The sequence below is a fragment of the Physcomitrium patens genome, chromosome 8, assembly GCF_059467195.1.
Source record: "Physcomitrium patens ecotype Gransden chromosome 8, ASM5946719v1, whole genome shotgun sequence".
Lineage (NCBI taxonomy): Eukaryota > Viridiplantae > Streptophyta > Bryopsida > Funariales > Funariaceae > Physcomitrium > Physcomitrium patens.
Genome location: NC_143417.1, coordinates 8,414,227 through 8,437,523, shown reverse-complemented (window position 1 = coordinate 8,437,523; position 23,297 = coordinate 8,414,227). Strand labels below are relative to the sequence as shown.

At 37.5% G+C, this 23,297-nt stretch overlaps 3 protein-coding genes and 1 long non-coding RNA gene across 5 annotated transcripts; 3 read left to right on the top strand and 1 right to left on the bottom strand.

Annotated features, from left to right (window-relative positions):
* The first annotated feature begins 4,432 nt into the window (after positions 1-4,432).
* Positions 4,433-8,106, top strand: LOC112285905 (uncharacterized). The gene is made up of 4 exons (XM_024527278.3): positions 4,433-5,380; positions 5,864-6,033; positions 6,354-7,216; positions 7,744-8,106. Exons 1-4 carry the CDS (start codon positions 5,369-5,371, stop codon positions 7,962-7,964), a joined length of 1,266 nt encoding a protein of 421 aa, XP_024383046.1. The 5' UTR covers positions 4,433-5,368; the 3' UTR covers positions 7,965-8,106.
* A 459-nt stretch (positions 8,107-8,565) lies between these two features.
* Positions 8,566-9,978, top strand: LOC141045717 (uncharacterized). Its single transcript, XR_012218091.2, has 4 exons — positions 8,566-8,707; positions 8,870-8,927; positions 9,066-9,121; positions 9,304-9,978. It is a non-coding gene; the product is annotated as an uncharacterized LOC141045717 (long non-coding RNA).
* Positions 9,979-12,393: 2,415 nt separating this feature from the next.
* LOC112285333 (putative enoyl-CoA hydratase 1, peroxisomal) lies at positions 12,394-14,753 on the bottom strand. 2 transcript variants are annotated; one of them, XM_024526046.3, is made up of 5 exons: positions 14,721-14,753; positions 13,688-13,915; positions 13,349-13,548; positions 12,879-13,161; positions 12,394-12,705 (listed from the first exon to the last, which is right to left on the bottom strand). In XM_024526046.3, the coding sequence occupies exons 2-5, from the start codon at positions 13,892-13,894 to the stop codon at positions 12,595-12,597; spliced, it is 801 nt and encodes a 266-aa protein (XP_024381814.1). In that variant the 5' UTR covers positions 13,895-13,915; positions 14,721-14,753; the 3' UTR covers positions 12,394-12,594. The 2 variants fall into 2 exon arrangements, with proteins under 2 accessions (XP_024381814.1, XP_024381815.1); XM_024526047.3 differs by having other exon boundaries at positions 13,688-13,906.
* A 2,728-nt stretch (positions 14,754-17,481) lies between these two features.
* On the top strand, positions 17,482-21,855 carry LOC112285525 (uncharacterized). Its single transcript, XM_024526434.3, has 5 exons — positions 17,482-19,523; positions 19,831-20,100; positions 20,198-20,316; positions 20,461-20,595; positions 20,711-21,855. Exons 1-5 carry the CDS (start codon positions 19,101-19,103, stop codon positions 20,949-20,951), a joined length of 1,188 nt encoding a protein of 395 aa, XP_024382202.1. The 5' UTR covers positions 17,482-19,100; the 3' UTR covers positions 20,952-21,855.
* The last annotated feature ends 1,442 nt before the right edge of the window (positions 21,856-23,297 follow it).

The window sequence follows — 23,297 nt, the reverse complement described above, 5'->3', positions numbered from 1 at the left end:
AGCGTGCATATTCGTAAGTCAAAAGAGAACTTTGGAGAGTCGTTTCGGCTATGAAAGCTGAAAGGGATTATTTGATTGGGGCAGTAGTAGTAATTGAAACAGATTGCTTGCCATTGCTTGGAATGATTATTAACTGTTCAACGCCAGATATTGCAATGTTGAGATGGATTGCTTATATTAAGTCACTAAATCCAGAATTTAAGCATATTAATGGGAAGGACAATTTAGTAGCAAACATGCTATCTCGAGCAAGATACGAGAGGGAGGACGAAATGATTGAAGACATTGATGACATCGGATTGAAATTCTATTCAATATCAAATCTCAACAGAGAAGACAAGCTATTTCTTGAAGAATCTTATGAAGGAGAATTATTGGATATTGGTCATTACTTGAATACCTTGACTAAGCACGGGAATTGGTCTACAGAAAAATTCAAACAAATAAGAAAAAAAGCATATGGATTTTTACTTTGAGATGGATTCTTATGGAAGAGACCGAAGAAAGGAATTGGGATGCCACGACGAGTGATAGGCAAAAAGGAAGAAAAACTAAAATTATTAAAGGAGTTTCATGATAGTTTATGGGCAGGGCATAGAGGAATCTGGGCTACTTTTGCTAAACTCAAGGAACGATATTGGTGGAAAAATATGTATCGAGATGTGTTCTTATTTGTAGAGTCATGTGAAATCTGTCAATCGTATTCTAATATCCGACATCGAGATGGTCTTCATCCTACGTATCCTCTGGCTATTCATTTTAAATGGGTTGTTGATTTGGTTATTATGTCGGTTGGGTTATGGCAGATGAGATATTTGGTTTTAGCTCACGAAGATTTATCAATTCAAGTAGAAGGAAGAGCATTGAGGACAAAATCTACAGAGGGGATTTGTAGGTTTTTGCTTGAAGATGTCATTTGCCGCTAAGAATGCGTAGGAAAAATCACTGCAGATCATGGAGAATTAAATGCACAAGAAGCTCGTAAGTTCTTTGAAAGATGTGGAGTTAAACTATCATTGACTATTGCTTATAATCCAGAAGGGAATGCAAAAAGCGAACCCGGTCACCCACCGATTGTGAAAGCATTGGTTAAAGCTTGTAATGGGAAAGTTAAAGAGTGGCCACGGCTTTTGACATTTACATTATGGGTTGATCGAACAACACATAGTTTGGTGATAGGATATATGCCAGTAGAACTTATGACAGGTCAAAAACCAATTATGCCGATTGAAGAAAAGGTACTTACTTGGAGTATACTACCATGGGAAGATGGATTGACAAGAGAAGAACTTATGGCTATTAGGATTCGACAATTGGAGCAAAGAACGGAAGATGTCCGGATAGCATTGAGAAGGTTAAAAAGAGCAAGGTTACAAAACAAGGCACGATTCGATAAGCAACATCGATTGAGACCAAAAGCAATCGAGGAAGGTGACTGGGTACTTGTTTATGACAATAGTCTAGATAATCAACATAGTACTTTGCGGAAATTTTTAAAACATTGGTTTGGACCATATATAGTAACAACTGTTCATGATAATGTGACTTACTCATTACAAGAGTTCGATTGGTACAAAATTAAAAATACCAATTACAGGGAAGCGAATAAAAATATTTAAACAAAGACACGCGGAGATGAATATGGAAGACCTTAATGAAGGTATAGAGATTCCGCAGCAAGAAGATGAAAGTGATTTGGATAATGAAGGTGACGAAGACGAATTGGGCAAAGACGTAGAGGATATATTCTGAATCAAACGGCAATTGGGTAAATTGGTGCATACCGGAGGATGCACAGGTTCAGAGGGGGTGGATGTCGTGTTGTAACATGAGTATACCATGAAAATATAAAGAAAGAGGACTTTTATTAATGTTCAATTACCTCGAATATTGGGAGCAACGACCAACTCCGGTGCAAATACTGAGTGGCCAGGTTTAGTCACCCCGTTACAGTCAGCCGGGGGATACTGAAATGCTCCATTCGATTCCAATAATGGGAGTTAGTAGGAAGAAAAAGGACCAATTCACACGACGGGTGAGCCTGGTTCGAAGAGCCAATTGGATCCAATTTCAAGAATCCAATCCGGGTCCTCTTATCCAATATGAGACCTGCATTGGTCGGGCAACCCAATGCAGTCTAATTACTGGAAAATCCAGGTCTTACTACGGGCCTCAGCCAGTCTGACGCAAAGAACCAATTTGATCCAATTACGAGAACATCCGGGTTACTATGGGCATCTTACTCAATATGAGACCTAAATTGGTCGGGCGACTCAATGTGGACCCGAGTACGGGGTTTCGATTCTGTTTCAGGCTGTCCTATTCTCTGTGCTGTTTTAGGGAACATTGTTTTCGGTAAATGGATCTCTTAAAGGTAAAAACGGAGGAGAAAGCTCTGACGGCGGGAGCCAATTTCGGATCTAAGCTCTAACGGTGGGAGCCAATTTCGGATCCAAGACGGAAGATTGAAGAAATTCAGAGGATAAGGTTAGGGAGAGAATAAGTTTTTGGGGGGTTTTTTTTTTTTTTTCAGATCGGGGGGTTTTTTGGATCGAAGAGCTAGCTTCAAGTTTTTTTCCAAAGTTACTAATTCGGTTTCATTAGAGGTTTTTTTGAAGATCAGGGATTGGAGAGGAGCTTCATGCTTCGGGTCGGGGAAGAAAAGACGGAGAATTGGGTTTTTTTTTCTTCATAGGGTTTTGGAAAGACTGAGGTAATCATTGCTGAAGTCAGTATTGTAATGGTGAATCGGGATTTTTAATGAAGTGGGTTTGATTACTCTTGACTGTTTTATGAAACCGAGTTACGTCTGTGATTGAAGAATTAAAAGGGTGTCTATAGGATTGAGTATGCGGAGTGCATGAAATTTATTGGGTTAATCTAACAAGACAGTCAGTGGATACAAGATCGTAAGTACAAAGCGGTATCAGAGATTAGCAGATTGAGTTGTTCGGGGTTCTCTGTAACGTCTAGAGACCTACCGGCTGGGGCAAAAAGGACTTCGACAAGCAGTCGAAGGGCATCCGTATAGATTTACGGTGTATTCTTGCAGTCGTTTATATTCTAGTAGTCAAAAACTGATAGACTGCTTGACTATTAGCGAATCTCCATACTACCTTCTACATCCAGACACCCAGCGCATTCTCGAGCAAGAAAGTACGTAATACGATACTGCTCCTCATGGAACTCGTCTCTAGAAGGAGGGGGGGATGGAGGTTATGTCACGAACATATGCATATAAACCAATAATTACATATATAAATAAATAGAAATAAGTAAAAGTAGATAAAAATAAGTTATTTCTATAGTATTTGATATAGAAGCTTCATAGAAGCTTTATAGATGCTACTTTGACTTTATAGGTGTCTTTAATTGACTTTTTGGAATTAGAAACGTCGTCAATAAGTTGGCCATGAGCCACATATGTTGTTAGCTTGAAGACCAAGCTAACTATGTAGTCCACATGTAGAAAAACTTGCCTTGTAAGTCAAGGCATGTGTCTTACAAAGTCAACACATATTGGAGGTCATATAGAACGTCGCCACGTAGCCTCTAGTTAGATAGTATATATAGAGACAAGAGTGAAGCCTTCTTCACTCTTGTCAACTCCTTTCTTGCTTCTAGTCTAGTTTCAAGGGTCTCTAGTTTTCTTGGCTTTGGCAATAGCCATTTCACTTTCTTTCTTATTATATATATCAATTTATTTTTATTTTGTCATCTTTTTTTGAGAGAAGTCTCACTTGTTTATTTGTTTTTACCAAGTTCTTATCCTTGACAACTGTAAACACATATAATTTCAAAGCATTGTTTATAGAGCTTCTAAGAAGATTTTTTAGAAGGTCTTATGAAATTAATCTACTTTTATTTTCTTTTACCTATTCCTACCTAATCATATAGGTACTTACTAGAATACCTATGTATATATTAAAGTTCAAAATTAGTTTTTAAGAAGGTTAGTGCACTAGCAATGGAAACTAGTAGTATTGAACAAATTTTGAGGTTGATTCTAGCCATCTACATAGTACACTAGATACATTATATTGCTATTTATATTTTATCCCCTCTTTTCAATTTTTAATCTCTTCTCTCTAGTCCTCTTCTTTAGCTTTCACCAAAGACCCCTTTGCCTTTATTCCCCTAAATTAGCACCAGTTTTCATTGATGAGCATAGACAAAATAAAATCACAAATGTTTTTTTCGTCAAAATTGCCCAAAATCCATTCATAAATGAACAATTTTTCTTTTACCATGATATGAGTCTAGGAGAGGATCCACCCTAACGTGACACAAGGCCACAAGTCGAGATGCCAGCTCATGCACATTCTCCACTATGGACACCACGTCCCATGGCCCAAACTCGAGACCTCGGTAGAGGATGCGGAACAAGATCTGGAAATGGCTTTCTTCCTGGGGCCATTACTCCATCGCATCTCCTCCTCCGAGCCTCGAAGCTCTCGCTGGACCGCACTCCGTCGCGGATTGTTCCGGATTGCCCGAGTCCCTGTCCATTTCTCCCCCGTTTCATGCAGTTTCGCAATACTCATCCTTCCTTCATTGCGTGCCCAGTCAGTTCCTCCCTTTTACAGCGTTGCAAACGAACCTAGGATCCGAAATTAAGTCCATTTCGCGCGCATTCGAAGCGACTTGATGAGTCACGTCGGGAGGCTCTTAGTTGCGCTTTGAGGGATTGAGGTCTGTGTGAGTGAGTGACTGTTCGTTTTAGGTACATTCCGTGGCGGACTAAGGCGTCTTGTTTTAGTATTCTACGTCAAGGGTTTCTTCTAGTTTTTGAATGAGTGTTAGGTTTTGAGAGGTTGTGCTGGTGATTCTGTTAGAGGGATTTTGTAGTGGATCCGCTCTGCTTGGATTGTTGATTTCATTGCAGCTTCTTTTCTTTTCTTTTTTTTTATTATTGAGATTGAGCTGCATTGTTTACATCTTTGGCTGGTTTAGTGCGAAGCTAGCCAAGACCAAGAACAAGAACAAACCAGAATGCATTATCGAAAAATTTGGCGCTTCCTCGTTTCTGCAGCGGGTGCTTATTAGTCGGGCGTGGATTCCTTTTTGTTTCTTTTAAGCTTTCGTCTGGCAATTTCATGGGTAGGTTACGTAGATTTTGTACTGTACGGGAATAAGGAAGGAAAACTCTGTTCCTTTGGTTTTTGAAATTGCGGGTGGAGAACTACGAGTCAATGCGAGACCACATTAAGGAGATGTGATTGCTGCAACTGCATTTCCCATAGTCTAAATTCAACGTTCAAGTCCTTATCCATTTTCTGGAGAAAACTGTTACATTCGATGATGTGGCTCTTCGACGTGGTATTTTGAGGAATCTCGTCAAACTAGGTTATACAGTGTGGGGGCCATCATGGGCGAAATGGTAACATCTCATTGCACTGCTACAAAGTTTGAATGTAACTTCGCTTAAGCGTCTCTGCTTGGATCTGTTGAATAATGGACATATTGTGCACGTAATTATTTTAGTGTGTTGAGAGAAATGCGAGTCCTGTTTTCTATCACCTCAACAGCTTGAGAAGATATAGCTAGGATGAGACTGGGACATACTAAGCTCTCACTGCGTAGTCTATATATCATTGTAGCAACCTGTAGTGCAAGCTGCAGGGTCACTCACATTTTGTCTAATCATCTTTGCCAAATGACAATCTTAGAACGTGGGAAATCTTCTATATAGTTTGTTTTGAGATGGTGCATACTTATCCCCATTTTTCTTTTTTTTGATGCTGTCGGAAGAAGACTTTCTTTAATCTCCATGAACCTCTTGCAGCGACGAATTCTTCAGGTCAATGATGGTTCCGTGAACTCCCATTATTCTAATTTTCTTCTCGTGGTTTGTTTTATTTAGTTTGAGAAAGCTCGTGTTGCCATGAAGAACTTTACAGACATTTTTGGTAAAACTGACGGCGACCGTTCTAAGTGCCCTCGATGTAAAGGAAGCGGATTTAATTCAGGGAATCACTTTTGGAACTGGAATCAGTCCTCTCCATCCACTGAATCGTGTTGGTTTTGTGAAGGGTATGTGTTTCAGTGACGCACAGTTTTGCAACTTCTTCCTAGAGTTCAAGAACCTTGCACAGTCTTTGGTTTTACTTGAAAAACCTTGTTTTATTCACTTATGATCTCTTTGTGGCTCGTGACATAATATTATTTATTCATATGTACGACCTCATTGGTACACCTTGTTACGAATCAGGTGTAGTTCGTCTTGTTCCAAGTGTTATATATGTCCAGGAACTTGTGATTGGTTTATCTTTGCAATTGAACTAGTTGAGAACCGAATTGTTGAAGACTTCGGGGTTTGTGGTAGTGCTGAATGTGGATTCCTTCTGTGGCAGGGTTGGCATGATGCCCGTGATAGGTTTGAACGGCTTCATGTTTGGACGGTCTAAGCCCATTATAAATACAAAGAACGTGAATCCGCTGCCTGAATTGCCTATGAAAATGCAGCTCTACTTAGGAAAGTATCCGGAGACGAAATGCACAGTAAGGACTTACAAACCATCTTTGAAGCTTGCTGATATGCTATATGATACTAGTAGCTTCCCTAGCTGGATGAATGGAACCAATGAAGGAGCAGTGTGCTCTAGCTCTGCGAGCACTTCTGCTCCAAGCTTGGAAGGAGGACATAATTCTTCTTTGTTAACGTCAAGTGCAAATGAACCATCCAAGTCTTCGACCCAAGGGGTGATACGGACTGGATACAGAGCATCTAATAGAAGTCGGGTTTTTATGTCGTCCCATAACTTGGATGAATTAAATCCTAGCGCAAGCAGATCATCACAAAAATCTCCTTCCAAAGTTTTGTCCTCTCAAGAATCTCCGGCCTCTCTATCAATAGAGCGGAGTACTAATAGAATAGCTAGACCCACACCAAGGGGATCAGGTGGTAGTTTACTGGTTACTGTAAGAAAAACCGTGTGCTCTTCCACGTCTATCTCCATGCGAATACCTTCGTCGTCAATGGCGCAAACGTCGGCTAGGTTAGGAGCGCTCGTCGCTTCTGGCAATCTACGCAACTCAAAGGTGACACGCAAGTCTCCACTTTTCAGGACGATCAAAAGCAGAAGGTTGCCAAGGCGGGTGAGGAATCTGATTAGGGAGGAGGCAGAGAAGCAAGCTGTTCAGAGAGCCTACAAATTTCAGAAGCCTTGTGTGCCTCCATCGGAACCTAGAAGTTCAGCAACCTCCGACTCTCCTGGTATGTGCACTGTATGCATCCCCTAAACATTTGCTTGCAGATTTGGGATGAAACATTTGACTGTCACTTTGAGCATGAGCATCGATCCAACACAAATTTAGGTTGAAAGCTTTTTATTTACTTATTTATTTATTTATTTGCTTTGCCTTGCCTTGCTCTGTTTTGTTTTGTTCTGTTCTGTTTGTTCCCTCACACTTAGATGTGCATGCTTTTATATCATGTTTAAACTTTTGTGAATGAATTCGTTAGACTTGTAGCATGTTTAAACATCTTTAGAATTTGCAGGTAATGCACTAATTATCAGATACTCAAGAAATAATCAGTGCTCTTATGTTTTGGGTCGTGTTACGGGTTGATGATGGACGTTGTTTGTCTTGCAAATCTGCATGTAACCTGTCACGCAGCAAATGCTCTAATTGCATTCATTAAAACCTGGGAAATTTATATGAGGCCTGCATCAGTCTTATATGCCTGTGCATTGACAAAGTGATTGTGTGACTTTGGTGGCCCGAATCTACCTATTGCAGTTGCTGAAACGGATTCTAAGCAGTTAAGTGGTACAAAACTTGAGCATTTCGGTAACTTTTCTCTGGGGAGCAAGGAAGCTGTCAACAGTCAAAACCCATGGCGAAAAATGATCATGTCCAGCGGGAAAATCTCATCAGATTTGACAACATTCAATCAGTTAACTCTTGGCAAGGTGAAGGATGGGATTATTCGGACTCCTGCACTCGGTAAAGCATTCTAGCTCCATCGACCAATGCTACTATTCTTGTAGCCTTGTAAATTCGGAGAGTTGCAATTTTTTTGCAGATACTTAAAACATTTTTCGTATTAAAATGTAATCATTGTTATCACAATTTAAAATACACGTTTGCCACTTCGCAGTATTTTCCCATTGTTGACCTGATTATTTTGTAAGGAATCTTTTTTCATGCAATGCGCTTCTTCAGTTGCGGGGGAGGTGAGGCTATAACTGATCAAGGTTGTAATTATCCTCGCACCATTTTCAAAGGTTCAATATTAGGTGGTGTTGGGGCATCCCAGATTAGGCATACTCCGATTTGGCATGACCTGATATCCCTATCAACTCTGTTGTTTTGGCAAGGAGTTTTTTTTAGCAACGGTTATAAATGCGACTTTTATAGCTACTGTGTAAGCAAACTGCAAAGCCATTAAATTACTCAAACCCAATTCAAAACTGTACGTTGATTTCAAGTACACTTCCTCAGTGCCCAGTCTGGGGTTGATTCTCGGTTGCTCGCAAATTGGTTCTAACGCTAAATTTTAAACAAAGTAACCAAGGTACGTGCCTTAAGAATCTGCCTCGCAGACAACAGTTCTTTGTGGTTCGAATATCTTGTGGAACGTGAAAAATGATTACAGGCTACTTTCAATCACCGCTTCTTGTGTACGGCGTTGATGAATCATCACAGGCTTGCATGGTAAGCAGAAGCGTGCATGAGCCGTTCTTGTATCACCAAGCCACTGGTAAGGATTCCCTTTCACTGCATGCTGCCTTGAAAGTTCAGATCTAGCCCGCTTTCCGTGCAATATTCTGGTCAATCTTAATTTTCTAAGTGGAGTTGCAGCTGTACACACTGGCGGTCTCTGCTGGATATATTGACTCTGCACAAATGATCGGCTTTGCAGAGTTGTGCTTAAATTGCACGAATGGTCCCTGATTCAAGCCCTAGCTACGATTAGTGAGGTATGCTTAAATTAGCATCGATATTAGTGTTCCTGCGTGTGTTAGGCGCTGAAGATTTGTTATTGTAGAGGCTCTTTTGAAGAACCTTGAACCAAACTTAGTCTTGCGAGAATTATGAAGCGAAATTTGGGATGGCAGCAAAGCAGGGCGACTTTGTTGAACCCTCTCGGGAGGCGGTTGCGCCAGAGGCGCTGGTAACTTACTAACTCTCTGCCATTAGCGATAGTATCGAAATTGAAATTCCTTGTTAGTTACAAACCCTTCCGGCATGTGAATTTTGCAATTCGTGTTTGCATCTTGGTCACACTGCTGCATGTTCTGTTCTCTGGATTCTATAGTCGGAGTACGCAATGATATTATTGTGTCATGGGCACAGCCACGACTGATCTTCAGGAAGCTTGGGATGCCATTCAGTGATCAAATGATGGGGTTCTTTCATCACCCATCTTTTCAATGGCGCTACATTCAACGTAGCCTCGATCCGCTCAAATTTCGGAGGATTGACATATACGATTGTGTTCCTGGATTTGTCCTAACCTCAATTGTGCCCTGTTGGCGTTCCTGCCGCAGATGTACCACAATGTAACTTTTTCCAATCATCCTCATAGGATTCTTGTTCACAAGAGCAACCGCTGCATGGTGTTAATTAACGCGCTGCCTTCTGTCGGAATTGAACGACGTCATGTGAACATGTGAAAATTTTCAAGGTACAGTTTCTCTTTGAAAGTTTTCATCCTACAATTTTTGCAGCATTCAACCTAATCGATCCCCATAGCAGGAGTTCGTCGTGCGGTATGCTCTTTGCAAAATCGTGAAGTGTGCAGAGTTGCAATAGATTTTCCATCTTGCTGTACCAAATCGATGACCGCTTATCGCTTGTAGGATTTATAGCCCTTGGATTCGACGACATGAACAATTTAGTAGGCGTGTTCATTTGCGGTGACATGAGTCACCTTACCCTTGATGTACGACTTTCTTCCTATGGAGGATAGGAAGTTGTCAATTATCAAATTTTATCGATGCTGGAGGCCTTTATTTGTTCATATTGTAATTATTTTGCCTTAGTCTATTCATAAATTCTATTTACATCTAAGTGGAAGATGATCATCCAATCTTTTCACTAATATAGTGTTTTAGAGAAAACTGGTGTCTAAGTTTGTTGCCAAGAGATTGGTTGTAGGCTTGATTAAGCTTTCTAATGTTGAGTATGCTTGTGCCATAGTCATGTCTTTGAAGAAGATGTTTTGGTAATTGGATAGAGAAGTAGATGTGTGGAGATTATTGTTTAGTTAATTGTAAGATTAAGTCTAATCTGTATCTAATACAAATACCAAAAGAATTATTTAATGAAGTAGGATTCTTCTAAGTATTCAATACTTTGGATTTAGGTTTTGGTTATTACTAATTACCATTACTTGTTGAAAATTGGGTGAAAACATTTTGGAGAGTTGATCAAGATGACAAAAATCAATTCTATCATTGGAAGTTCCTTCCATTTGGTTTTAAGAATGCATTAGTTGAGTTCGAATGGGTGATGGATCAAGTTTCATTTGGCTTGTCATTTGTTAGACGGTACATTGATGATATCATTTTTAGTATCACCCCACAATATTATGTGAAGCATTTACAAGTAGTGTTTGAGCTATTTTGGCAATAGAGATTACACTTACATCATGGAAAGTATAAATTCTTCCATGAATATTTATCATACTTGGATCACATGATTATCCGAAGAGGTCTTCACATATAACAAACAAAGGTAGATGCATTGGAGAAAATCCCAATACCAAGTGATGTTTTATGACTTTAGACTTTTTTAGAGTTGACAAACTACTACCAAAAGTTTATTAATAACTTTAGCTTCATTGAAAATCCTTTAATTATTTTCACAAGTAAAGATCAACTATAGACTTGGAATCATAAGCAACAACATGCATTCGATACATTGAAGCAAAAGTTGGGTTCAACTCTAATGCTTTAATGTCCAAATGCCAATAGATTTTTTTAACTTTACACAAATTGAAATACAATAGGATTGGAAGTAAGATTCATATAGAAGGATGATGTAGGATAAGAATATGTTATTGCATTTGCTTCTTGAAGTAATAACAATATAAAATCAAATTACTTATGTTATAAAAGAGAAGCTTTAGTGGCAATTTTGGCCATTGCTCACTTTTGACCTTACTTATATGGTGAATGCTTATATATTGGTTATTAACCATCAACCTCTGAAGTAGCTTATAGAGTTAAACAAGCTTATTGGCAAGCTTGTAAGATAGGCTTTGTTGCTTCATGAATACAACTTTGAGATTATGCATCAAGCAAGCATTACCAATTTGGATGGTGATAGACTACTTCATAGCAACTATCATGATTGAAACTTGATGTTGTCGTGGATTGTGATGGGTTATTGCTTCAATAAATAAGCATTTTTGGCATCTTATAGTCATTTCTAGTTGTTATAAAGACAAGAGTCAATTCTACCCAGGTCAATATGTGAGAAGTTAGATCTAGTTGTAGACCTAGATGATCCTAACATTTGGGCTCAATGTCTACATGAACAAGTAAAGTTCTTTAAACAAGCCATGCCTATGGCTGTGGAGAATTTATCTATTGTTCAACATTGTGACTTTTTATGATATATTTGCCTTCATAGTGGAGCTTATCAACTTTAATTACAAAGATACTTAAATAGATTATGTATATTTGCAACATGAGGTGCCTACAATATTTGATGTTAAGACATGACACATAATTCTATATGTAAAGAATGTGTTGTCTAGTCATATTTTGTTATTGGAAGGCAAGGATAGACAAGAGTTGAGAGCATTCAAAGAATTGTGCTCTTTATCATCTTTGTATTGATGATTCTACACATCTTGAATTGGCAATTGTGCCAATTGATCTTCCTTGTTTTGTATGTGGTGAGAAGAATTGATCACACAAAATCATTGTCACATGCTGGTGGTTTAGTTGCTACAATACTAGTTTGGAAGAGTACAATTTGGCAATAACATCATTGTAGCATTCATCTTCAACAATGAGTATTTTGTGGTCCTAGCTGACTGGAGGGACTCCTAATGAACTATGGGAGGGCACTTAAGAGTATGTTGAGTGTACATTTGAATTTGGTTTAAGTTACATACTTTGTAATTCATTGATTTGTAGCACTCAATGTGTTGTATGTAACAATCTTTGTGTACATGACACCATGCAAATTTGTTGATGTTGTTTCTTTGTTTGTAGGTGGGTTGAGTGTGAAACTAATATTTTAATTTAATTTAAGATCTGATAGAAAATCCTCAACGAAAGATGCTGCATTTATTGTACTAATATAATGCAATACCAGCAAACTTTCTGAAGGTGTTCACGAAAACAGATCGTACGATGTCGGGAAATATGTGAGGATCTAAGCAATATTGAATAGGGTTATCTTTTTACAGGCAAGCATGTAACGCTCCCAGAAACAGAAACAGAGCTCCTTTATGACAGTGAAGTTTGGGAAAGTATATGAATTGCAACTAGATTATCTACCGAAGGTTAGCAAGCATACTCTAAAATCGAGATGTTTTTTTTTCTCATCAAACTTTTATCACATTGGTAATCGGCGCTAACCCAACTTAGATTATTTGTGCCTACTTCTTACGAGTGTGATTCTCGTCTTCTAAAGCTTTGACTTAGGTTTCGACTGCTTTGAAGATCGCCCGGCGATAAACTCCTGCATTGCAGCAAACTCCTCCGGCTTCATATTGGCATAATATTCATGCCCCCTCTCCTACATCACAGCATCAAATAGAAAGTAAGGTACAAAATAAAATAAAATAAACATCATCAGGCAGGCTGTCCAGTGATTTGCACTGAAAGTTAGCCCCCGAAATTCAAAAACTAACCGAATAGGTGTGTCTTAACGTGCAAACAGAGTAGCGCTTGGCAGCTACATTAGGATACCTGCTCAAGCTTCAATGCCTCGCCAAGGGGGAGCTTAAAGCCGTCATTGATGACAGCCTTATACTTCAAAACAAGACCTTCATTATTCTTAAGAATAGCCTCTGCAATGCCCCTCGCTGCACCTAAAAGCTCTGAGGGAGCAACCACACGGTTCACTAGACCCCATTTCTCCGCCGTTTGTGCATCTAACGCTGTAGCTGTTAAGGAGACTTCCCGTGCTCTGTAAGGCCCTATAGCGCGTTGCAACCTCTGAGATAAACCCCAAGATGGAAAAATTCCAAATCTGCGAACAAAAAAACCTCTTCCTGGGTTACTAAATCCCATAAACCCTACGCCCTAAAACTTGTAGAATGTCAGCAAAGCAATCCAATTCCGGTAAAACAAGCAGAAATCTCGGCGAGCTTTGACACTCTTGAAGAATTCCTTGGTTTCATGAAAGCAAAGATTTAAGGGGCTGATTTAACACGTACTTGGCATGCGTGTCAATGAATTTGGCGGCAGTGCTAGCCACCAAAATATCACACCCTAAAGCAATCTCGAAGCCTGCTGTGATACAGTGACCATTAATAGCACCAATTATAGGCTTATGACATTTTTGCATTTGAGCTAGAGTGTCGGTCGCTTCAGTCTTGACATCACCCTTGAACACATCTGAAGCTGCTGTTAAATCCTGCAAGAGAACATTTATGATTGGCGAGGTTTCTATAGGACAATTATTCATTTCTAGCATCCAAAGGCATGCCATATTTGAAGGTAACCCAGAGGAATAGATCTTTTTCTCTCCTCAATGAGTGAGTCAAGAAGGTTACCACTCCAGCGGAGAAAGCTCTCCCAGCTCCTGTAAGAATTATAACCTTGACATCAGGATCCTCGTCCAGTCGGGTGAAAGAGTAAGCTAGAGTCACGAGCATGTCACGAGTGAGCGCATTAAGCGCTTGTGGCCTGTTAATAGTAATAGTTGCAATTCCATTTCTGGTTTTGTCAACCAAGATTAGCTTCTCTTTCTCATTCGCCATGATGAAATGTCCCTGCGAACCCTGAAAATTTTCAATGCTGAGAATTCCAGTCTGTTCCACACATTCTAAGTCTCGAATTCTTCACTTAACATGGTAACACAACTTAGAAGTGAAGTGATTCGCATCTCTAATTCACAATTCTGAGCAGAACCTAAATTAAAATGCGTAAGTCACAAACTGAAACTCAAGTTTGCGCCATCATAAAACACCCCTTCGTAGAAGAACATCTCGAATCAAAAGGTTATAGCCTCCTCTAAAACTGTGCTTCGGACATAACCTTCAAGAAACTCGGGCTTCTGAAGTTTGGGCACTGTACTGAAGGGGACTATTGGGAGACGCTACATATCATGCCCTCAAACTATAAAAACTTTTTACCGAACACTATGTAAAGGCAGAACATTATCAGTGGTTATTAACTGTAAATACGTTGAATTCTACACGCCAACATAATTCCTGCGTTACATATAAAACTCGACTATGAGACGAGGACTCAAGCTATGGTTAATTCCTTCAATTACAAAACCGAAAGAAACCCCTGGCACAGAAATTGCACTCAAGCGCAGTCAGCGCATTAATAATTCCTCGAACGCAGCCAAGATCCTTTCCACAACTCTGCCACCCAAGAAAAAACCCAAAATCGAACCCATCCGCGCAAACTATGCCGATCCAACCACGATGAAAAAGAGAGCACGCACCATTCGACAACAAAATCAAACCAAAACCAAATCACACCCTAATAAAACCCTCCTACAGGAATCCTAATACCTGGATCCCCTCAAAAAGTGCACAGAAACCAAACACAATCCAAAGGAAAATCCAAACTCACTTGAAAAACGTTGCCTGTCGAGGACCCAACAAGACGAATGCCAGCAAAGGAAACAAGTCAAAGAGAGCCTTATATGATGATCGACGGAGCGTGAGGTTCCTGACGGCTTTGGCAAATTGGGTAGGACTAAAGCGCCGAGAAAGCAGGAAGAGAGATGGCGTGAATTCGAGGAGGGAGCATGGAACTAGATTGCAAGGAATACGACGATGGTATTCTACATATCCCATAAGGATAGCGTGCCGCACCGATTGCACATCAACCCTTCCACCGCCAAATATGCTAGTCTCACGGTGTGAAAAGGGTTCTGCCACGGATAAGCCCACAAATTTACCCCACAGTGGGTTGCGACTATATCTCGTTTACCATCGAGTAAAAACGTAACTGTTCACTGCATTGGTTTTGTTCGTTAACTTTTAACTGGATAATACTTTATTTTGTGCTTTTTCAATACACCCCCTACTTTTGTAACACATGTGCCCTACATAAATGGGCATTCCTCATAGAAATTCATTAACCGAATTAGGGCAAATCTTTCTGTCCTCATCCACCCAAGTGGAATAGGATTCCAAGCTTAGGCCCATGTTCAAGGGCACATTGTCCAAAATTATACATATAGACTAGGATGTTGAATTTGAATTGTATTGTGATTTATCCTTGCATCTTTCCTTTCTCTATCCATCTTTGGTTGATACTTTCTCTTGATTTGTTGGATAGAGAAAGTAGTAGAATTAAGCTGAAATACTATGAGAATCTTTTGGATTTATATGAAGATTTAAAAGCTTAGAATTTGACAACTACAATATGTCAATGATAGTTTTACATGTTTTAGAAACTTCTTATTTTCCAAGATATTCATAGAAAGTATGAAGGATAAAATTATTGTATTAAATATACATGTATTATTGTACTGTATCTTTTGTAATTATTATATTAAATATACATGTATTGTAAAAAATTAAATTAAATTAAATTTTTTATTTATTTTTTATTTATTTATTTATAAATAAATTATATATATCAACATATTGAGTATTATTATATACCAAAAAAATTATATATATATATATATATATATATATATATATATAAATTAATTTATGAGTTAGATTTATCATATATTATTATTATTATTATTATTATTATTATTATTTTGTAGTTATTGTATTAAGAGTTAGTTTTAAAAAATTATAGAAAAATATAGAAATTTATTTCTAGGGACTTTAAATTTTATATTCAAAATTTGCTACTTCAGATATTATTTAAAATTAATCTTTAAAATATTGTTTTAATTTAAAATCTAAACAAAATCGTCAATAAATAATAACCTTGTATAGAATTAAGATAGAATGATAATTAACAAAACATATATTTATAAGAAATAAAAACATGAAAATGACTATTTCTAAGTACAAAGAACCTACAATGTTCAAAACCAAGTTGGAACCATATGATACACATAAAGAGACCTAAAGATTTAACCTACATTTATAAAGTTTTGATTATGTTTTTTCAAGAAAATAATATAAACCTAATATATATCTACATTCATCTATTTGATTTTGGGAGTTGTTAAAGCCACACCCTCCAAACCATATGATGATTAATTTTGGAGGACAAGGAACAAAAGATGGGGATAAGGAATGAGGCACAGGAGTTAGGAACGAGGGATGGGAGACATGAAACAAGGGACGGAGATGGGGATGGAAAAAATCTATTATGAGATGGCAATGTGGGTGTTGCTTTAACAACTCCCTTGTTTTTATGTACTTAAATTTACTTAAGTATTATAGGTATTTTTATTGCTATTTTTTTCCTACTATTTCTCTTTAGGAATGAATTTACAAAGAGGAATAAGATTATTTTTGGTTTATTTTCTTAACTTAATAAAGTATAAGATCTATAAGTTAATATTTTTTACAAACTTTGATATATATTATCCACTAAAAGAATTGATACATCGTTTGAACTATTACTACTAGTGTATAATAAGCTAAAGATATCTCATGTTTATTTGATTAATATTGAGACTTTTTAGAGTAACGTTTATATTGTATCTCTCATATCATAATTAAATTTTATATCTTTTTGTAAAAATAAATTATTTAATACTAATATTTTTCTTTTTAAGATGATAATATTATATATATATATATATATATATATATATATATATATATCATGTTTTTTTAATCTTTATACCAAATTTTACATGGTGAAGGTTGTGATATCTAAATTGCATATATGACAATTATATAAATTATAGATCTTGAGATATATTCAAAAGATTTTGGTTCTTTGTCTTTCAAGGTGAATATGAATATGAGTTATATTAATTTCTTTTAATATTACATCAAAAATTCAATTATGAAAAGGACCATAAGCCTAACTTTAAATGTAAAAACTCCTATAATAAGGAATTAATTGTAAAGAAAGTGAAATAAAGGTCATATAAATTGATAATAAAGCATTCATCCTTGATGAAGTTTGGTATAGAAAGTTACGTCAATACAATAAGAGGAAGTGAATTTTACACTACAATTGAAGAATTGGCATCACAAAATTTGAAGACTAAAAATTAATCAGGACTAGAAATTTATCTAACAGATTTTTAAAATCATTTTTTTTCTTTTTTATTTTTTATTTTTTATTTATTATTATTATTATCTACTAGCCAATTTATTTAGATAAAAAAATATTTTTTGATAAAGAATTGAATAAAAAATAGTAAATATTTGTAAAAAAGTAGATATTCATTCAAGTTTTAGAATGTTTTGTATGAATTCAACAACAATTTTAAAATATTTTTGACATTCTTTTTTATTATTTAAATATATATTATGGTTATAATTATTTAATAGAATCTAAAAATTATTGTATAAAACTTTTGATACAATTTAATTAATAAAATTTTTACATATTAAATTTAAAAATATTAAATATATATAGGAAAATATTAAATAGAAACATGCTTTTAATAAATTGATCCATCCATTTTAACCATTATGAATAAAAAAATAAAAAATGGCCTATAATTCATTTCTCCACTATTGGATCCAAAATCAATGAAAAACAACCACATTCATTATGAATACCATATTTTTCATCATGGATAGGTTGATTTAATAAAAACTTGGGTCTATTTAACATTCCCCTATAGAAAATATATATTTTATTCATAATATTATGTACAAAATTGTAAATGGACATTAGAAATCAACATTTCAGATGATTTAAAAATATAATGTTGAGTTACAGAATTCATTCTGAAAAACTTTACAACATGCAATGTACTTCAACAACCTTAATGCTCCGAATTTGTTAATTTCAATTTTACTTGATAATTACTCTCATCATTTTTAAGTCTTTTATTTATCAACATAGTGTTCTGAAATATTTTTTAAAAAATTGACTCTTGGAGGCTTAAATAATTTTTTCTACGGTTAGAATATAACAACACTTCGTAAGTAAATATGTATAAATTGGAATTACTTAAAAATTAGAATTTGATGCTTACTTTCCAGCCTATACACATTTTTTGGAAAATATAATAGCACTTGCATTGAATTCTGGAGTTCGTCTTCTAAAAGACATCTTCTCTAATATGTATGTATGTAAACTATCAATGAAACACATTCAAACAAATGGTTTCTTAAAAAACTGCATAGAAGACAAAATGTGTCATGAAAAAGAGAACAGATTAATGGATAGTTTAGAAGCCGTGGAGGAGGTGCGTCGATCCCTATCTCCACGAGCATGCATCCCACGGCTGACAGGCTGCCCACGTCTACGTGCTCTCTGTCCCATGCAATCCATGCAGATCACGTCGCGACATCGCTTCGCTTCTTCCATCAGATGGCCGGCCTGGTGCATTCTATACTACCGACCATCGCCATCGATACCCCTGCTTCGCGAGGTGACTGTAAGTAGTCCTGCTGCTACTGCATTCCTCGCTGCAGCGAATGGATTGCTTTCAAAATTTGTGTGAATTCTGATGTGCCAAGGATTTGGTGTTGCGGTATTACCAGTCGGAGATCAGTGACATGGGCGTAGAACTGGATCCATATCCTTCGTCCTACTCAATGCGTTGGTGTACGGACCGTGGATGACGAGGGTTTGGTCGGTAAGTCAGGCTGTGTTTGCTGATCCGTCAATGGGAAACGACATGAGGTTTTCTAAATCCCTTGTCAGGATTTGCTGAGATCTGAAATTTAAAGATTCCATTGAAAACAAAAGATTGTAGCGGCAGCAGGATACGTCCGATATGTGTTTGGGATGCGCTTCATGCAGTGCGGAAAACTTGCATTTCTGCTCAAGGGTAACACAACATCTGATTTTGATTTTACGCAATTGACGTTGGAGTAATCGCATCTAAATTTGGTTATGATGGTTGCGACCAAATCGGCGTCCCCTTCCCGGGCGATGAACTCGAATCGATCAGCGAAGAGTTTAAATAGTAGCGGCGCAGCAGACTCCAAAGCAATATCAAGAGCCGCATCAGCTGCATTCGCTGCTCCTCACGAATTAGATCTGCGAAAACCTAATCAATCCAACCGGGAAGGGCGTGAGAAGGATCTTTCCGATCCAGGCTGTTTGTCAAAATTCAAAAACTACCAGTTTCGACACGGCGCATACCCGGGATACCTAGATTGCTCTAAACACCCCCTATGGCTCGATAGCGCCTTGTCAGAGCATACACGGAGGCAGGAGTCCCCTGTCAGAGTCAAGTATGGCAAATATGGGAGGACAAATTTCAAACCCAACGAACGAGTCTGTGGAGACCTCCAATATGCCCGCAACCCTACTGTGAGCTACTCCATATCTTAACAATTACTTTTGAAAATATCGTAGCTTCTTGAACTTTCCAGCACATGAGCATTTTGCAACTCTTGCTCAGACGATTAACGTACCCGGATTGGCAGATCTTGTGTTTTTCGACACTTCCCATTCTGTGATGTTACAGAGTAGGGAAAAGTTTAGAAAAAATTTACGCTTCTTTTGTTCGCAATGGAATCTTTAATTGTCAGTGACAGTCTCCAAACAAGTTGATCGCGAGCTTAATCTATGCTAGCTTGCTAACATCTGATAGTTCCATGTGTGTTTAACTACGCAGGCCAAGAAAGCTCACGAATTCATCTGGTACAACCTCAAGGACCCTGATGTATTTGGACTAAAGCCACCAAGGCGGTGGGATCCCGCAGGAGTCAAGAAACTCCCACCAAAACCTTTTTACAACAGAGAGGATGGTCATCTATTGCTTAATAACACTTGCACCATTGTCAATCTATGCTTGATACCCGAAATTCGAAGGCTTCAATGCCATTTCCTCCCAAAACTTCCAAAGATACGTTCTGAAAGAAATTTCGCTACACCTATTAAAAAGGTAAGTACAAACATGTGTTTTCCTTGGTGCACTTAACTCGCCAGCAGCAATGGGTTGGACTAGGAAAACTAATTGAGAAAAATATCGTGCAATGCAGATCCGCAGACAGGACACAGGTTGGCGATGGACACAAACTTGGAAACGGCAGTTGATTCCCTGGTATACCAGTCAGGGCCCTGACGTGCCTGAGGTCGCTAAGTTGAAGGCACAGGAGCGGTATGTTAGATTCACAACAGTCTCAAATAGCAATTTACTAGTAATGAAGATTGCAATACTTCAGGACTGTTGTCGATGTGGACTAAGTTTTAAGGAAGATCGTGAGTTAAACCAAGTTTATTGCACATGTTCCTGTGAGTGCAGGTTGGATCTGGACTGGCAACATTCACGGCATCATTATAAGAAGAATCGAGAAACCATAGAGAAATTACGAGCCTTTCACAGGAGCGTGAAGGAGATTGTGAAGCCTACAATTAAGCCGATTGATTATCATGTTCCGTATGTTATTCATATCCTAAATGAGATAGTATTTCTGATATTTCTTTTCAGTGATCACGTCTTACGTTTGTCCACCCCATGACTGAGTAGCGGAATCTGCTGTGACTTCCGCCAGGGTCGGGAGAGATAATTTGAAGGGGGTGCGGATGGTGGAGGACCTATTTGAAGATCGTATTTTATCGTTTTGGGTGGATCCACCAGTGGACATTCTTGAGATCTTAAAAGCTGAAGAAGAAGCAAGGAAGTTGTTGGAAGAAGAGCAGAAGAGAAAGGATCCAACGCCCCCACCTCCGCCTTCTCTTTGTGATGCATGTCCTTACTATGGAGAAGATTTCTGTTACGAAAGTCCACCGTGACATTGTTTCCAACACATTCACATCGAGGATCTTTCGGTGCAGAATCATCAAACCAGAAAACGTTGCCTTCCACTTGGTACACAATGACCAAAACCAGAGAAAAGCGCGTGCAGATGGAACATATCCCGGTTAGTTCTAACGAGGATTTGTCAACATCTCTCCTCGCGCCACACCCTGCTCCATTGCACGACAGCAGCCACGAAACATCACTAGATCTCCTTCTCTCTCGCTCGATCGCTCGCATGCTGTAGAGTGGTACACTCCCATAGAAACAGAAATCACGGAAGACCGCTCGAAGTCAAAGAAGCAGAAGCGAGAGGAACGACGACTACGAAAACACCATCAGCGACGTTTCAATCCGCCGGGTGAAGATGTCGTGTGCGGAACCCACCTGCGGGTCTATCAACTGCGGCTGCAAGCTTTGCAGTTCGAGGCAACAGCGCCACGGAGCGACTAGTCAATCCACTTATCTAGCACCTAGTCTACGAAGTCCACGCAGAATCGACAACCACACAACCTCAGCCAACACCGCTGAGTGCGCTGTGATATTCCAGGATGCTTGTGGATCACAGCTATCACTCCACAACTACGCCCAGTTTTCCTTCTCAACAGGAACGTTGATCCGGTCCTCCAGCAAACTCAGTCCCATATCCATTGGGTTCCGTGAACTAATGTGTTCACATTGTCAGATCCAGTGTGTGATTTCCCCCAAACTTGTGCCACAGTTACCCCAGAGAGGCGTGTCAGAGTTGAGTTATGTTGCTGAATTCAAACGATTGGGTTACTTCGGCTGAAGCAATACTGTTGGCTTTCAAATGTAGACTTGAAAGTCTTTATATTCCAGAAGTTGTTTTTGTCTGCTGTAGGTCTGAATTGGAAATAAATTGAAATTTTGTGTCTGTGATATGATTCCCCATTTTTTTATCTTTCCGTTTACTTTTTTTATTATGAGGATTGCTCGATGTTTTTATTAATCTAATGTCTGTTATTTTGCCTTATTTCCTCACATCTTCTCATATCTTTCACACGTCACCATGATGTGTGGGTAGAGTTAACTTGTCAACCAATGGGGTTGTAGCGATTTGCATGAAAGTGCTTTGAGTCTCACTTGGCAACAACAAACATTTGAGAAAAATATCTCCAAGTTGCTGATGCCACACTAAAGTTGACCAAAACGTCATTGGTAAAACCATATGACGATATAGTAAATTATGAACAATTAATTGGTAATATTACAAAAAAAAAAAAAAGGGAAAAAAAGTAGTACTATCTTGTGAAATATTGATTGGTGTTTTTCTACAAGGATGTTGACAAAAATATTCTTTAATGATAATTGAAAAATATTATTATGATGTCGTATTAGTTCAATCAAATTTGATTTATAATAATCTCCTAAATGCTATGAGTAGATTTTAAAGAAGTATTATTGGTAAAAAATGATGTAGTGAAAATAAGGTCTTTTATAAAATAAATCTGCATGCAAAACTCTATTGAAATATAGATGTAAAAATATTGCAGAGATGTTTTCCTTTATATTATTTGAACCAAACTGTAAAAGTGCGTGCTCAATCAATTCGGTTTTTGGTTATTTTTATACTGATTAAGTAAATTTAGACATTGCCTTTTTCTCAACAGCTCTTGTGTTGGCCTTGGTAGATAATTGCTATACTTATATGTGTAGCCACATACCACAGTGTAGATATACTTATATATTTATATATAGAGAGAGACTTGTATATTTATATATGTATATAGAAAGAGAGAAAGAGAGAACAAATAATTGCAATTTTTTTATGTTGATCACAAAAAAAAAAAAAAAAAAAAAAAAAAAAAACTACTTACAATAAAAATAATCAAGAAATAATTTCTTGATTTTTTTTAAATAAAATAAAATAAGCTTGAATTGCTAGGCTTTGTTTCATTGCATCATCTTAAACATATATTATAGTAATATGTAATAGATCTTACAATGAAGAAGTTGCACAATTTTTCACAGTAATTACATATAATGCAAGGAACAAGGTAATGCTAAATCTTATTTCTATTTTTTATCCAGTTTTCTTTTTACATAATTTTTTTATTATCATTGCACATTATATTCTACAAGATTAAGGTGAAGCATTACACTCTAAACAAGAATATTAAAACACAAATTGTTTTGCAAAATACACACAAAATCTTGGCCACACTTCACACGTCAATGTTCAAGATAGCACATGCAAGAAGTTGTGAATTGTAGCATTACAAGACGGAAACCGCCACTTTTGCAACCAAACTTGAGATGGGGATACAAACATACAAATTGAGGAAAAAGAATCAAAGTTTTTCTTGATATGAATCCAGGAA